We start from the raw sequence: 14028 nt of genomic DNA, 5'->3' as shown, positions 1-14028 counted from the left end.
TAAGACTTCTCTGGGGGACAGTCTTGGCCCCGCCCCATCTGCGGCATCTGGTGTGGAAACAGGACAAGTTGGATCTGACCCCAGCTCTGCCAGGCATCCGGTGCAACCTTGGGCAAGTCACTTCCCCTCTCTCGGCCTCCCCTTCCCCATCTGTTTGGAGGAACGTGAGCCCCAGTGATTCTCGATTCTCAGGGTGGGCACCAGTACCCCTAGGATGCAGGTCTTCTTTCCAGGGTTCCTCTTCTGATCTGAGGGCCCGGGATGAGACTGGGGCCCTGTTGCCAGGTGGGAAGATAACAGGGAGGGAGGGCCCTGGATATTCAAAGTCATTCTCCCCTACCCCCCCCTTCTCAGTGCCTCTAGGGCTTACGGAGATCCTGTGACTCTCTCAACAGGCCCTGCCCAGCCCGGAAGGCTGGCAGACAGAAGAGGGTCCTTCCTGGCCTGGGGTGCCTCTGATTTCCCAGGACCAAGGTGAGATCTTTTATGAGCTTTGGGAAATTGGGTGCGGGAGGCTTTGGATCTGGGGGGGAACAAAGATTGTCCTTGGATCCGCAGACAGCATTGAGAAGTCCCGTTGTGTCGTGTGGAAGGCAGACCTTCTCCTATGACTTCATTCATACAATGGGTTTGAAAATGCTCATTTTATAGAATTCACAAAGAAATGTGCCAAAGACTCAACATTTCTGACGCCTGGGTCCTAGTGGCTTAGAAAGCCCTGAACCCCCCAGGGTTGCCTCGGGTCTGGAGTCCTAGGAGCCTTCTGCCCGCTGCCTCCGCATGTGGGAGGTCCCCAGCCGGAGGAGGGACAGAACGTGCTGCCCAGCTCCAGGGGGTGGAGCTGCAGGGAGGGAGCTCGCGGAGGTGGCCCTCCAGGCTGTTTTCCTGGCTCTGCGGGGCCCCTTGGCCCTCAGCCTGCCTCTCACCCCATGTCAGCTTTCCTCCATGTTCTTCCTCAGGTGACAGTGATGCTGAGTGTCCCCAGGAGTCTGCTCTGCGCACGTTGGCTCCTGGCCCCTGGGGGAGCCCAGCCTCATCGCCGGAACCCAGCAGCCCCGAGTCTGAGAGCAGAGGCCCTGGCCCCAGGCCCAGCCCTGTGTCCTCACGGGAAGGCAGCCCATCGCCCCTGGGCCCCAACTGGCTCAGCAGTCTTCCCGAGCGGACACTAGATGCTTCATGCCCTTCACTCTTAGAGACAGATGGGGCAGAGCCAAGCTTCCCGGAGAAAGAGGAGGCAGGAGAACCCCCACAGCCAGGGGAGGAAGTGAAGAGTGAAGGCCCAGCCGGGACTGCCGAGGCTGGAGCCGTCCAGCCTGGCGTGTGCTTGACCTCTGCGGCAGGGTAAGTGTCCGACGAACCCGCTCTCTGGCTTCTAATTGTGGATACATTTAAGAATTCCCTGGACTGGATGGAGCATGAGAAATGCCTGCTGGGATTTAATACACTAACGTGGATTAAGCCAGGATTGTATGACTGGGTGCCTACAGCTTTGAGCAACACTGGAGGGTTGAAAAGCACGAGAAACCAAAAAGCAGACAGTTTTACACACCGGACAAGATTTGTGCGTGGTTTGGCAATGCCCCAAGAGCCTGGACACCAGGAGAGAAGGAGGGGAGGTGTTGGGGGCCCTGACAAGGGCCCTGTACGCAGAAAAAACGGGTGTCATGCTAAGCAGGGTGGGGAGCAGGAAGGTCAGAGCTTGTGATGGGGGGGATGACACAGTGCTTTGAACTTGAAGGAAGTGTCTGGGAGAAACCCATCTGTGAGCCTTAGGCTGAGGGTATGGCTCAGATCTCGGGGGAAAGCCAGAACCCTAAGGGCAGTTGTGACTGGAACCAAGGAAGTGGATCTCGGGACCCCATAGCAGGATCAAATGGCCCCAGATCTGTGGCCAGATGCAGGAATAGGACCACGGGGAAACCAAGCTAGATGTCTGCCTCCTTCCGGAGGCTGCAGGGGGTTGCCAGCGCCTGGGGCCTCCACCTGGGAAAGGAGGGCACCTCCTGAAGAGGCAAGGGGGAACCGTAATTGTTTGGGTTGCACTAACTGGAGGGTCGGCCCTCCCCCCCACCCCATCTCTGTGTCACGGGGTGATGGGGACAGAACCTCAGGCAGTGTCAAAACGAAAGCATCTCTCTCATGCATCTGGAAAACCATTCAGTCTCTGGAGGTGCTGGGAGGCTTGGGAATCAGTGGGGAGTCCTTCTGGATCTGAGAAGAGAGGGCTCACCATACCAAAACTAAAGTCAAGTTCAGCCCAAGAGAAAAGTAAGTAGATCCACCTGAAATGAAAACCATATATTCATAGTAAGTAATAAAAAAGGATCAATTAGGACTTTTCTTGCTAGGATGCTAAATATCATTACACAAAGAAGTTCAGTCTTATTTTCAGCACAATATTGAGCTAATTTTCCTGACCCGAGTGTGCTGGTCCCATGGGCGCTCTCCTGTGTGCTTGACTGTCGCAGTGAGGTCATGGAGGCTATTTTTATCATATTTTATTGTTTCATTTTATTTCATTCCAATCGATTAGTTTCATTTTTATTTTTTTTTTTGAGGGGGAGGGGCCAAGAGAGAGGGAGAGAGAGAGAATCCCAAACAGGCCCCACACCTCCGTTAATAAATTTTATAGTAGCTTTATTGAGAAATAATTAACAGACTGTACAGTGTACCCGTTTAAAGTACACAATCCCATGACAGTTTATGTTTGCATTATTTTTTTCCCAAAAGCAACTCCCCATCTAGATACTATTTTTGTAACAACACTAATCCATGAGGTCATTTCTGGGCGCGCTCCGCTGATTATCAAACAGCGCTCTTCAGCTGTGACAAGCGTGTCATTTTTCTCCTCTCCAACGGCCCACTGGACTAACGCCTCCGGTTCCTTGTCTGCCAGTGGCTTTTCCTGCGACTCCTAGAATCTTCTGGCCTCACTAACACAGACTTCACGAAGCCCTGTGTTTTGGTGGTTGGGGGGGGAGCGAGATGTGTCTGTCCCTTTGCAGCGGGGCGCCGTTACACCCCCAGGAGCCTCAGGGAGGCATGAGCTGCAGAGACATGGCCCAGGCAGGGGCAGAGATGGACGTTTGTGTTCGGGCAGAGGGACTGTCGGGTGTGGCCTCGTGTTATAAGTGTCGGTTTACCCGTGAACATTTGCAGGTGCTGCTGATGCTGCTCCTGTCCAGCTGCCTAACTCTGGTCACTGGGCTATGGACTATCCCAATACCCCATAAGGAGGATCCCCCAGCCCCAGTGGTCGGGTTGCTGGGGAAATGGAAGAGTCCGGCAGAGACTGGGCTTGGTTGCCTCCAAAGTTCTGAGTGTCAGATGCTGAGTGTTCCCCGAGTGTGTGACCGCCCCCACCCCCACCGCCAGCTGTCACCATGCCTGAAGCCTGATCTCCCCTCACCTTTGCACCTTCCTTGGCTACAGCTCTAGGAGGAAAGCCTGGGGCTGGGGCAGGGAGGGGGAGGGGGCAAGGGGGCATCACGAGCGGGGCAGGACAGGTGAGGGAGACAAGTGGCTGGTGGGGGTCGGGGAGACCTGTGCCATCCCTCCTGGGGATGGGTTCAGTACCACTGGCATCCTCAGCACCTGCTGCCTAAGGTGAGTTAGACTCAGAATGTCCTTGTGGTTGACCTGAGAAGGCACCGTGTGCTAAGCTTGGCTCCCGCTTAGGGAGGTGCCCTTGGCTCCCAGTGCCCGGGCCAGGCCAGGCCAGGCACGAGTTTCCTCAGTGAGGCCCTGGTCTAGCTGCTCCCTCCACCACTCGAGCTCCCCTGCTGATCACCCCTTCCATGACTGACCTGGAGGGACACTTGACCCAGTACCCCCACCTGTCCATCCCTTGTGGAAGTCTGAGGCCACTATTGGACATTCGCAGGCTTCCCGAGAGCCCCATGCCCCAGGCGCAGTGCCCGGAGGAAGGCCAGAGGCCACAGACTGGAGACAAGCTGGCTAATGGTGTCAACAGCGACAAGGTGGCCTGGAACTTGGCCTCTCGCCTCTATCACCTGGAAGGCTTCCGGAAGTCTGAAGTGGCCGCCTACCTGCAGAAGAAGTAAGGGGGTTTGACCCTGAGCAAGGCTGGAGGTTGTGTCGGGAGAGGAAGCACGGTCAGCAGACTCCGTCCACCGGCCGGCCGCCCCACTGCTGACCTTCATCCCCTCGATCCTGTCCTAGTCCGTCCCTGGGCAGTGCCTGCCGCTTCCTCTTAGTCCCACTTGTCACCCCTTCTCCACACTCTTGAGCCCTGCCTCGCGCCACCGGACCTGGCCACCTTGCCCCCCACCCAACTGCACGTGTGCTCCCCACTCAGCAGTAGACGGTGCCCACGGCAGACCAGACCCCGGCTGCTCCCTTGCCCTCTCACCCTCTGGGAATGGGCATGGGTCCTTGGGCCCCTTGGCATCTGCAGCCCCAGCCCAGACAACCCCCCCACCCCCACCTCCACCTCCACCCCCCCACTGCAGGCGTCATTCCTGTTTCCTCTCTGCAGCAATGACTTCAGTAGGGCTGTGGCTGAGGAGTACTTGTCCTTCTTCCAGTTTGGAGGCCAGAGCCTGGACCGAGCCCTCCGGTAAGGCCTCCAGGCCCTCTCTGGAGAGGAGGGATGGCTGGGAGGTGGTGGCCCCGGTGAGGCCGGAATCTGATTGGACCCCAGCTCTGGAGCCTGCTGGCTACCCCAGCCTGGGCCCTGTCCTGGACTCTGGTCCTCCTTCCAGGGGCTTCCTCCAGGCCCTGGTGCTCAGCGGGGAGACTCAGGAGCGGGAGCGAATCCTCTACCAGTTCTCCAAGCGCTTCCATTACTGCAATCCGGGGGCCTTCCCTTCTGCAGGTAGGGAGGGGGCGGGCCCTGAGGGCAGGGCTCGCTGGGCTGCCTTGGGGGATGGCATGGAAGTGTCCCCTGGGTCTGCTCAGGCATTTACTGGGTACCAGCTCATGGGTGTGTGTTTGGGGAGCCACGGAGACCCAAAAGCATTTGCAGTTACCCCACCCAGTCTGGGCCGCGGAAAGGCAGGAGTCCTGGTTCTAAGGAGCTTTCTCTGCACTCGCCTCCCTCTGGGACAGATTCCGTTCACACTTTGACCTGTGCCATCATGCTCCTCAACACAGACCTGCACGGACAGGTGAGGGCACAGGGGAGCTTGAGGCCAGAGGCCTGGGATGGGGTCATGGAAGGGCTCTGGAGGACGTAGGTCTGGAGAACTGGAGAAGGTTCCAGAGTGGCCAATGGTGGTAGGGGGAGGTATTCTGTGGGGGGTGGGGAGTGTGTGCCTGTTGCCTCACTTCCCTCAATGGCCACAGAACATTGGGAAGAGCATGAGCTGCCAGGAATTTATCACCAACCTGAATGGCCTGCAAGACGGAGGGAACTTCCCGAAGGAGCTGCTGAAGGTAAGGCACACGGGGCTATTCCCTGGGCTCGTGATACTAGGGCTCCCTCTGTAGCTCTTTATCTCCCCCGAAAAGTGGGGGAGATGCTCAGCCTGGGCCTGGCTCTGCTGCAATGTCCTTGGGAGGCCATGGCCTGTGTATGGAAGGTACTAGAGTGTGCGTCCCAGCCGGCAGCAGCCACACCTTAGAGTTTGTTGGCTTGTGCGAACTCGTAGGCCCCCTGCCTTGGACCTACTGAATTAGAATCCCTGGGGCTGGGACCCCTAAGATGTTCTCTGGAGTTTCCAGGTGATTCTGAGCATGGGGAGTCTTGAGATGCACTGGGTCTTTGGTTCTTGGAATGAGCAAAGGGCAAAGTTTCAAGTGCCAGTAAGGCTAAGACTTAGAGGCCAGATGTTCTAGGGTTTGAACTCTAGTCTTGGGCAGCTTACCCCCTGGCTTGCTCGAGTTTCTCCTGGGGTAGCGACTACATTACGGCGTGGTTCTCACAATGAAATAAAGGGCGTCAGGGGCCTAGCACAGCACGCGGGGCACACGGCTGACTTTTCATATGCAGCAAGGCACTGGTTCTTTTTTTTTTCTTTTAAAGATTTTATTTATTTATTTGACAGACACAGAGATCACAAGTAGGCAGAGAGGAAGGCAGAGAGAGAGAGGGGGGAAGAAGCAGGCTTCTGGCTGAGCAGAGAGCTGGATGCGGGACTCGATCCCAGGACACTGAGATCATGACCTGAGCCGAAGGCAGCGGCTTAACCGACTGAGCCACCCAGGCGCCCCTGCACTGGTTCTTTTGTCTGCATGGTGGACATTTCTATAACACTTGCTGTGTGCTTGGCATCCTGCTAGACATTGCCGGGGCTAAAAAGGCAAGCAAGATTGCATGGACATGAATACTCTGTCAGATCATTTCCATGTCCCCGTGCCTTGTTGACTCATTCCTTCACCATCCATTTGTTGCTCTCCCCACCCCCACCCCTACCTTGGTCGGCTGTTCCTGCTCTGTCCCATCCCTCAGGGCAGGATGGTACTAGATGATTCATTTCCTTTCCCAGAGAACTAGCTCAGGCCTCCCTAAGCTCAGGTAGGGACTAGGATTGCTTTGCTCATCCTGTCTGGAGTGTCTCCCACGGTGCCTGGCACATGGCCGCTCCGTCCGTGGCTGCACGCTTGCACTCGTGGGTAGCTGGATGCATGCGGGAGCTGCTTCCCACTCAAGGAGGAAGGCAGCTGGGCCAGGGGTAGAAGAGGCAGACTGTAGCTTGGCCCTGTCTGACCTGGGCCAGCCAGAATTTGGGCCCCACGGGTCGAGGCTCCCTGCCCACTGTGTGCTTCTGTTCTAGGCCCTCTACTGGTCTATCCGAAGTGAGAAGCTTGAATGGGCTATGTAAGTGACAGTCCCTCTTCTCTCCACTGCCTGCCCCTCTCCCCCGTCCCTGGGCCTGTCTTCCCTCCACCTGCCTACCTGAGAGTTGCACGAGCCTGGGAGAGGTGCTGGACAGTGTTCCCCTCTGAGCGGGTCCCAGCCAGAGGCTGGGCGCTGGGCGAGTCTCCAAGGGGTGAAGGAGCCCAGGTAACACCTGGAGAAGCCAGGGGCCGTGGAGGGTGGGGATGACAGGAATGGATGGGCTGGTTTTGAAGGACTCCTTTTTGGGGATCCTGGGGCACAGGTGCATGGGCACCTCCTGGTGGCCTCTGCCTGGTCAGTACCCCCAACCTGATTCTCTGATGTCCAGGGATGAAGAAGACGCAGGCCGACCAGAGAAGGCCCAGGTGTCTCCCCCCACTGGCAAGCTGAGCAACCCTTTCCTGCAGCTGGCCCAGAACCCCACGGCGCCCACCTACAAGCAGGGCATCCTGGCCCGGAAGATGCATCACGATGCGGACGGCAAGAAGAGTGAGTATCTGCTGCCCTGTGGCGTGGAGGGCTCGTGTCTGCCATCAAACCCAAGTGTGTGCGTGCCTGTGGGAGTGCCAAGTGGCTTGGCGCAGGTGACCTGGGGGCTGAGGTGCAGAAGGCTGGCACGGTCAGGGTCAGGGACAGGCAGCCTTTGTTGCTTCCTTGATGGGGATCATGTGCTGGGCACCGGGTAAGACGCCAGGGACAGGGGTACAGAGATAAGACATACCTAGGTACTCCCTGCTTTCCAGGTCCTCGTGGTAAGGGGGAGGTTAGGTGAGCACATCAGTGTCTGGGATAAAAGGTGGAAATGGCTGAGGGGTGTAGGGAGGGGGAGATCAAGTATGGGGGTGTGGAGGAGGGGCAGGCTTTGATTAGACTTGGGGGTGAGGTGTGGGGGACAGGGATGGGTGAGGCTTCTGGGAAATGATGGTATCTGAGCTGAACCTTGGTGGAAGAGGCCAGAGGGCATCCCCCCCTAGACAAAGGAGCAGGCATAGTCTGCTGGGAACAAAACAGCAGGAGGTACATCCGGCCTCAGTGTGGACAGGTACAGGCTTTATAGCAGGGCAGCAACAGGACCAGAACATTAATGGGGTCCTGGATGGATCGGACAGAGGAACTAGCATTTGGCTTCAAGAAGCCACAGGGCCTGAGCAAGGTAGAGAGGTGACCCCGGAGACCCTTCTTCTGCACGAGGAGCTGAGCCCCTGTGCCTCTCAGGATGGGTGGGAGTGTCGAGAGAGGGGACAGTCGGTGTGGACATCTGCTTTTGTTGTTGGTGGGGCTTGAGTGCAACTTCCAGGGTGTGAGGCGTGGCACTGCTTGTTTGCGACTGTGTCTTGTGGTGCTGGCATGTTGCTGTGTGTTTATGTGCACCTGGGGAGGGACAAAGTTGGGGAGAGGGGTCATGTGTGTCTGAGTCTGGTTGTGTTCTGCTCCTGGGGCAGCGCCGTGGGGCAAGCGCGGCTGGAAGATGTTCCACACGTTGCTTCGAGGGATGGTCCTTTACTTCCTGAAGGTAGGGAGGGGGTGCATGGCCCTGACAGGCAGGGCAGGGAAGGGCCCAGAATGGTTCAGAGGGTGGGCAACTGATGATTACCTCTTTTCTGAGCCCCTGTGCCCCGCCCCCCAGGGAGAGGACCACTGCCCCCCTGCAGGGGAGAGTTTGGTGGGGCAGATGGTGGACGAGCCCGTGGGGGTGCACCACTCACTGGCTACACCAGCCACCCATTACACCAAGAAGCCGCACGTCTTCCAGCTGCGGACTGCCGACTGGCGCCTCTACCTCTTCCAGGCTCCGTAAGTCGGGGGCGGGGGAGAATGGACCAGCAGCAAGGCCCTGGCTCGCCTCTCCCTGGTTCCTCGCTCATCACCCTCTGATGGCTGTGGTGGAAGCAGGACAATGCTGGTGGCAGGGGTCCTTGGGCCGCACCTGCTCCCCCGACCCCGCCCACTTTGCTTCCAACTGGGCCTCTTCCCTGGTCCAGCGCCTGGTTGAGCCTCCTACTTCTGAACCCAGGATTCCAGGAAGCCTCTAGTGATCGATTTTTTCCCCCCCATTTGATCTAAAAATCTTTCGCCTTCCTAGATTTTCCTCTTTGATGATAAAAGCCACCGGCACAGGTCAACCACCTCGACTGGTGGGCGGGCTTCTGGCTTTTTGAAGCGCTGAATCCTGAGTCTGGAAGGCTGTGCAGACCATAGGAGGTTGGGGTGGGAGTGGGGGGGAGAGGGGCAGGGCCGACTCTGTCACCTTGGGGTCTGACGGTCTCCTCTGCCCTCAGCACCGCGAAGGAGATGAGTTCCTGGATCGCGCGCATCAACCTGGCCGCCGCCACGCACTCGGCGCCGCCCTTCCCCGCCGCTGTGGGCTCCCAGCGCCGATTCGTCCGGCCCATCCTGCCTATAGGTCCCGCCCAGAGCTCCCTGGTACTGGGGGCCCCGGAAAGGGGCGGGTGCGGCGGGGAAAGGGGCTGCTCAGCCTCGGGACGAAGTGGGAGATGGTTGGGCGGGGCTGCGCAACAGGCTTAGGAACCCCGAGAGGGATGGGCTGCGCACTGGGCCCGGAAACAAAGGGAGGGTGGGCGGCTGCGCACCTGGGTCCAGAATGTTGAGAGGTTTGTGGTGGACTGCGCACCTCGGGCTGGGTGGGACAGCTTCCCTCTCCGCCTCCCGCTCCCAGGAGGAGCAGCATCGATCCCACGAGAACTGCCTGGACGCCGCCTCCGACGACCTGCTGGATCTGCAGAGGAACTTACCGGAGCGGCGGGGCCGCGGCCGCGAGCTGGAGGAGTACCGCTTGAGGAAGGAGTACCTGGAGTATGAGGTCAGGCTGCGGAGTCTCCGCCTTCGCTGGGCTTTCCCACCCCCTCGGCTGGGCTCTCTGCCGCCCTCTCGTGGCCGCATCCGGCCTTGCAGCTTTCGTTGCCCAGGTGGCTCAGGACTGGGGGAGGCCGTGTGTGCGAATTCATGTGCAGGGCTGTGCGCAAAGTGTGTGTGTCCGTGTGCACTCAGACCCCTTCAGTTCTTGTCCTGGGGGCTCCTAGAAACTGCTTTTTTGGAAACACTCACAGGAGACGTTTGGTCAGTTTCTTTTACCTAAGAGTGGACTGTATTTGACTTCGCTTAAATTGAAGGAAAAACTGTGTTTTAGTTTAATTATTTCCCCTAATACCTGCCTAGTCCTAATAGGCAGTATTTATGGCGTTTGTCATACTTGCCTGTATTACCTTGTTTAGTTGTCTAACAACTGCTGTAGGGACCGTGATCTTCACTTTACAGAGGAGGAAACAGGCAAGGAGGAATGAAACAATGTGTCCAAACCCCATGAATTCACATCCTACTCCAGTCAGGACTGTAGCCCATTTATAACCTTCACCAAGGACTTTTCACCCCTCTGATTGATGCTGCACTGTTTTATCCCCTGACCCCCCCATTCTATCTCCCCATCCCCCCTTACACTTTATGCTTATGGTCAGTGCGCACGTTCTGGGACCCGAAGCAGGAGGGGGATGGTGGGGGGCAGTATGAGAACAGAGAGGGTCAGAGCCACTCAGAGGCAGAGACCAGAGAAGGGAGCACCTGTGTCATCTCTGGCTGTGTGTGCTGGGCTTCGTGCTGTCCCCTCCCTGCCTTTGTGGCCCAGCCTTTGGTTTGGTAGGTGCACTACTTCCCAGAGGTCCTGGGGTGGGGGGGCAGGACCCAGCTCTGCCTGCAGAATTCTAGCCTCTCCCTACCTATGACCAGCTGCAACCTGTAGCAACCCCGGGCCCTCTCTAGACCTCTTGCCCTCTTGATTAAGTGGAGAAAAGGACTCCTGGGCCACCCAGGCACCCAGGGTGAGCAGGCACTTACTACACGGGGACCCATATCTGAAGACTGCTAGTTACAGAGGCCTTCCGAGTGTTAAACAGATGAAGGTGGTTAGCATCCCGCTCTCCAGATGCCAATTGTTAAAATGCGATTCAGACTCAATTAGGCTTCAGTACAGATGTGAGCTGTTTGTGTGCAATGCCGCACAGATCAGGCCTAGCGGGTTATGGATCTTTTAGTGTCTCGGGGATGGAACACATTCTGGAGACATTAGTTACAGCGCTACAAGGTGGAGGCTGTTAGAACAAGGCTGGGCTGGTGGGTGCTGTTAGAACCCCATCCAGGTAACTGCAGGGTTTGGCAATGTGGCTGCCGTGTTCTGCAAAGTTGGCTTGCTCAAGCTCAGTGCAGACACTGGCTGTGGGTCCAGCCCTCTTTCTGCAGAAATCTTTATTGTCCAGAGCTTTGTGCATGTGGGAGGGGTCTGCCCTGCATGCTTCTGGCCTCCTCCTGTGCAGAAGCCCGGCTGGTGTTAAGGGGGCACGGCCGTGTATTGCAGAAAACCCGCTACGAGACCTACGTGCAGCTGCTGGTGGCCCGTCTGCACTGCCCCTCGGATGACCTGGACCTGTGGGAAGAGCAGCTGGGGAGGGAAGCCAGAGGCGCTCAGGAGCCCAAGCCCAGCCTGAAGAAGTCCCACTCCAGCCCATCCCTGCACCAGGAGGAGGCCCCCACCACGGCCAAGGTGAAACGCAACATCTCAGAGCGCAGAACTTACCGGAAGATCATACCCAAGAGGAACCGCAATCAGCTCTGAAGCTGGGACCGCCTCACGGACTCAGGCCCCGAGTTCCGGGGTCTAGAAGTGGGGGAAGGGACCTGAGGTAAGACCCCATGGAGGAGACTTGCTTCAGCGGGTCTGCACTGGGGAGGAGGCCCTCCCTTTCCTGCTGAAGGACAGCCCCTGTTCCTCTGCAGTCCTCACCGCCCCCTTTGCCGGAGCTTTCCTGCTACTGCTGTGCTCACCCCAACGACAGCCCCCAGCTGCCCTCATCCCTGCTCACTCCCAAGGGAGGACAGAGGTCAAGGGGTGGGCTGCGCTCCCATGTCACCCTTCCCTGTTCCACAGTCTAGAGTGGCCACATTGCTTGGGCCTGGGGGCAGGTCAGCACTCATTTGAGAATCCAAGAACCCGTGGGCCCTGAGCTTCCAGAAGGGAGGCTGGGGCAGCAGAAGCCTCTGGGCAGTCAAGCCAGAGGAGCCACAGCCCTGAGGACAGTCTTGCTCTGGGAGTCGGGTGGCCTGGGATGAGAGGTCCTGGGAGAACCCAGGCAGCCTCAGGTGACTGAGACAGCGGGGTGGCTTGGCCCTGCCCCCTGACAGGTAGGGCTTCTGGGGCTTCGAGGACAAACTCAGTGATGCTGACTCTGGGGCCCCAGGCCTTTGTGTGCTTTCCGCCGCAATCACCCGTGCACCTGGGGCAGATGGGAGAGGCCACACCCCACACACCCAATTGCTAATCATCAGAGCAGAACCATTGGTGGTCAGTGAAGGCCAGAGGGCATGGGGCCTCCAGAGCTCTGTGGAGAGCCCTGGGAACAAGAGGCCTTTGTTTCCTCAGAGCAGGGAAGGAGGTCCCTCAGGTTCAGACCTGGGAGAGGCTGAGGGGCAAGAGGCCATGATATATCCCCTGGGGGCCCTCTTGGAAGGAGCTAGTCTGGGAGCTGTGAGGGCCGGGTGAAAGCCTGGCTGCCTCCCACGCAGCCCATCCCATGAAGTTGCATTCCCAAGGAGGGGCACCAGGAACCCTTCCAGAATCCCTCACCCCCCTGCCAGCTCTCAGGGGGCTTTGCTGCCCTTCCTGGGAAGTCCCCCTGTGCTGCCCTCTGGCTGCCTCCCAGCTGGGCTCTGGGGGAGGTTCCGGACACTCATGGACCTCGGGCTCTGCCTGTGGGAAGGAGGCTGGGATGGAGAAGCAGCCACCATTGTCTCTGTTCAGCCAAGTGTGCGAGCAGGCTGCCTGCCAAGAGGGGCCTCTGCTGCCCGGCTGCCGCCTGCTGGCTGACGCACGGCCTCTCCAGCCTTCCTGCCGGGGCCCCTCTCCTCACAGTCCATGCTAGAAACCAGCCCTGGGGCCTGGAAGGCCACCAAGTGGGGCTGGCCCTTTGGGGACCGCAGGGGTTGTCTGGCCAGGGCTCAGCTCAGGGCAGGGCCGGGTACTCAGTCGGTGTACAGTAACTGCAGGCCAGTGAAGAAGGAGGTGTGCACGTGTGTGCAAGGAACTGAGGGTCAGGGGGATTGGCGCAGCTGGGACCCCCTGCAGGATCCCAGGCTGGGTCTCCCTTTGCATGGGTGCCCGTGCACATCTGAATGTGCGTGTCCGTGTCTGTGTGCGGGTGTGGAACGCTGTGTGTGCAGGCTGTCAGAGCCTTGGGACCTCGGAACATTTGTTCACCCACTCACACATTTGTTCATTCATTCATTTCACAACTGATATTGACCACTTTTTATGGAATCTCCCTATGGCCTCCAGGAGGTAACAGCCCTGTCCTCTGGCTCCTTGCTGTTAGGGCAGAGGCACACTTCATCTTGCTGGAGAGGCATGTAGAAGACACACTCCCACTCTGCTCAGGGATTCGGATTCAGTAGTTTGGGGTCAGAGGCACGGATAAATATTTTTAAAGCAGCTTGGGTCACATCACTGATGTGCAGCTAATAAGTGAAAACCTAGTATCAGATCAAGGTGACTTGCCCCAGGACTGATACAAGCTTGGCCTTGAGTGGGTTATTTGACCTCACTGAACATGTATCCTTCTTTCTAAAACCAGAATAAAAGGCAGAGGTTTGTCTGCATTTTTGCATGGATGTGGCAGTTTGATGCTTCTTTGCTCATGTGGGACTGGCACCTGTCTTTCACCTGGGCACCTGAAGCCTTCAGAGACAGATGGGGGCCGCGGGATCCCACCTGGCCAATGCAGCTAGACAGGGGCTTGGACCAGAGGCCTGAGGGCGAGGCGAGGCTAAGCTGCAGTTCTGACATATGACCACTGGGGGGCGGGCTTGCATCTTTCAAGCTTGTGTGCTCAGGTGTCCAGCTGCAGAGTTCCGCTCCCTGAAGAAGAGGAAGTTAGTCTGTTTTTCCCCAGCCATCACCAGAACCAGGACCTTCCACTTCCCTAAACCCATAGAGGTCCAAGCCAGGCCCCCCAACTTCTGGAGAAGTCAGCCATGGGAAGGGTTGCAACTCTGACATCTTTCTGCAGATGGAGAAGAAAAAGAGTTTCTGGAGCCATATGGGGGAAGCCTAGAGTTTCCGCAAAGAATTGTCCCCACAAAAGTGAACACTGAGTGAGCTCCCAGTCCTAATCCTGAGGTGTGGGGCAGATGTGGCCCACAGGCATATGTCTGACCTTGTGTTC

The 14028-nt window shown here is 57.9% G+C and overlaps 1 protein-coding gene across 7 annotated transcripts in view; it reads left to right on the top strand.

The window, feature by feature from the left end:
* The window catches only part of PSD4 (pleckstrin and Sec7 domain containing 4), a 35780-nt gene extending 22306 nt beyond the window's left edge, over nucleotides 1-13474 (top strand). For all 7 annotated transcript variants that reach the window (XM_059188346.1, XM_059188348.1, XM_059188353.1 and 4 more), the window contains 15 exons: nucleotides 5-112; nucleotides 396-474; nucleotides 960-1341; nucleotides 3884-4060; nucleotides 4499-4579; nucleotides 4725-4837; nucleotides 5071-5129; nucleotides 5308-5397; nucleotides 6738-6781; nucleotides 7131-7291; nucleotides 8245-8315; nucleotides 8430-8596; nucleotides 9082-9226; nucleotides 9480-9623; nucleotides 11169-13474. In XM_059188346.1, coding sequence (XP_059044329.1) covers nucleotides 5-112; nucleotides 396-474; nucleotides 960-1341; nucleotides 3884-4060; nucleotides 4499-4579; nucleotides 4725-4837; nucleotides 5071-5129; nucleotides 5308-5397; nucleotides 6738-6781; nucleotides 7131-7291; nucleotides 8245-8315; nucleotides 8430-8596; nucleotides 9082-9226; nucleotides 9480-9623; nucleotides 11169-11426 — 2079 coding nt within the window. In that variant the 3' untranslated portion in view covers nucleotides 11427-13474. The remainder of the gene's footprint in view (nucleotides 1-4; nucleotides 113-395; nucleotides 475-959; nucleotides 1342-3883; nucleotides 4061-4498; nucleotides 4580-4724; nucleotides 4838-5070; nucleotides 5130-5307; nucleotides 5398-6737; nucleotides 6782-7130; nucleotides 7292-8244; nucleotides 8316-8429; nucleotides 8597-9081; nucleotides 9227-9479; nucleotides 9624-11168) is intronic.
* The last annotated feature ends 554 nt before the right edge of the window (nucleotides 13475-14028 follow it).

Source organism: Mustela lutreola, chromosome 9, assembly GCF_030435805.1.
Source record: "Mustela lutreola isolate mMusLut2 chromosome 9, mMusLut2.pri, whole genome shotgun sequence".
Classification (NCBI taxonomy): Eukaryota; Metazoa; Chordata; class Mammalia; order Carnivora; family Mustelidae; genus Mustela; species Mustela lutreola.
Note: the sequence above shows the minus strand (reverse complement) of the source record. Positions and strands in the feature narration are given on the sequence as shown.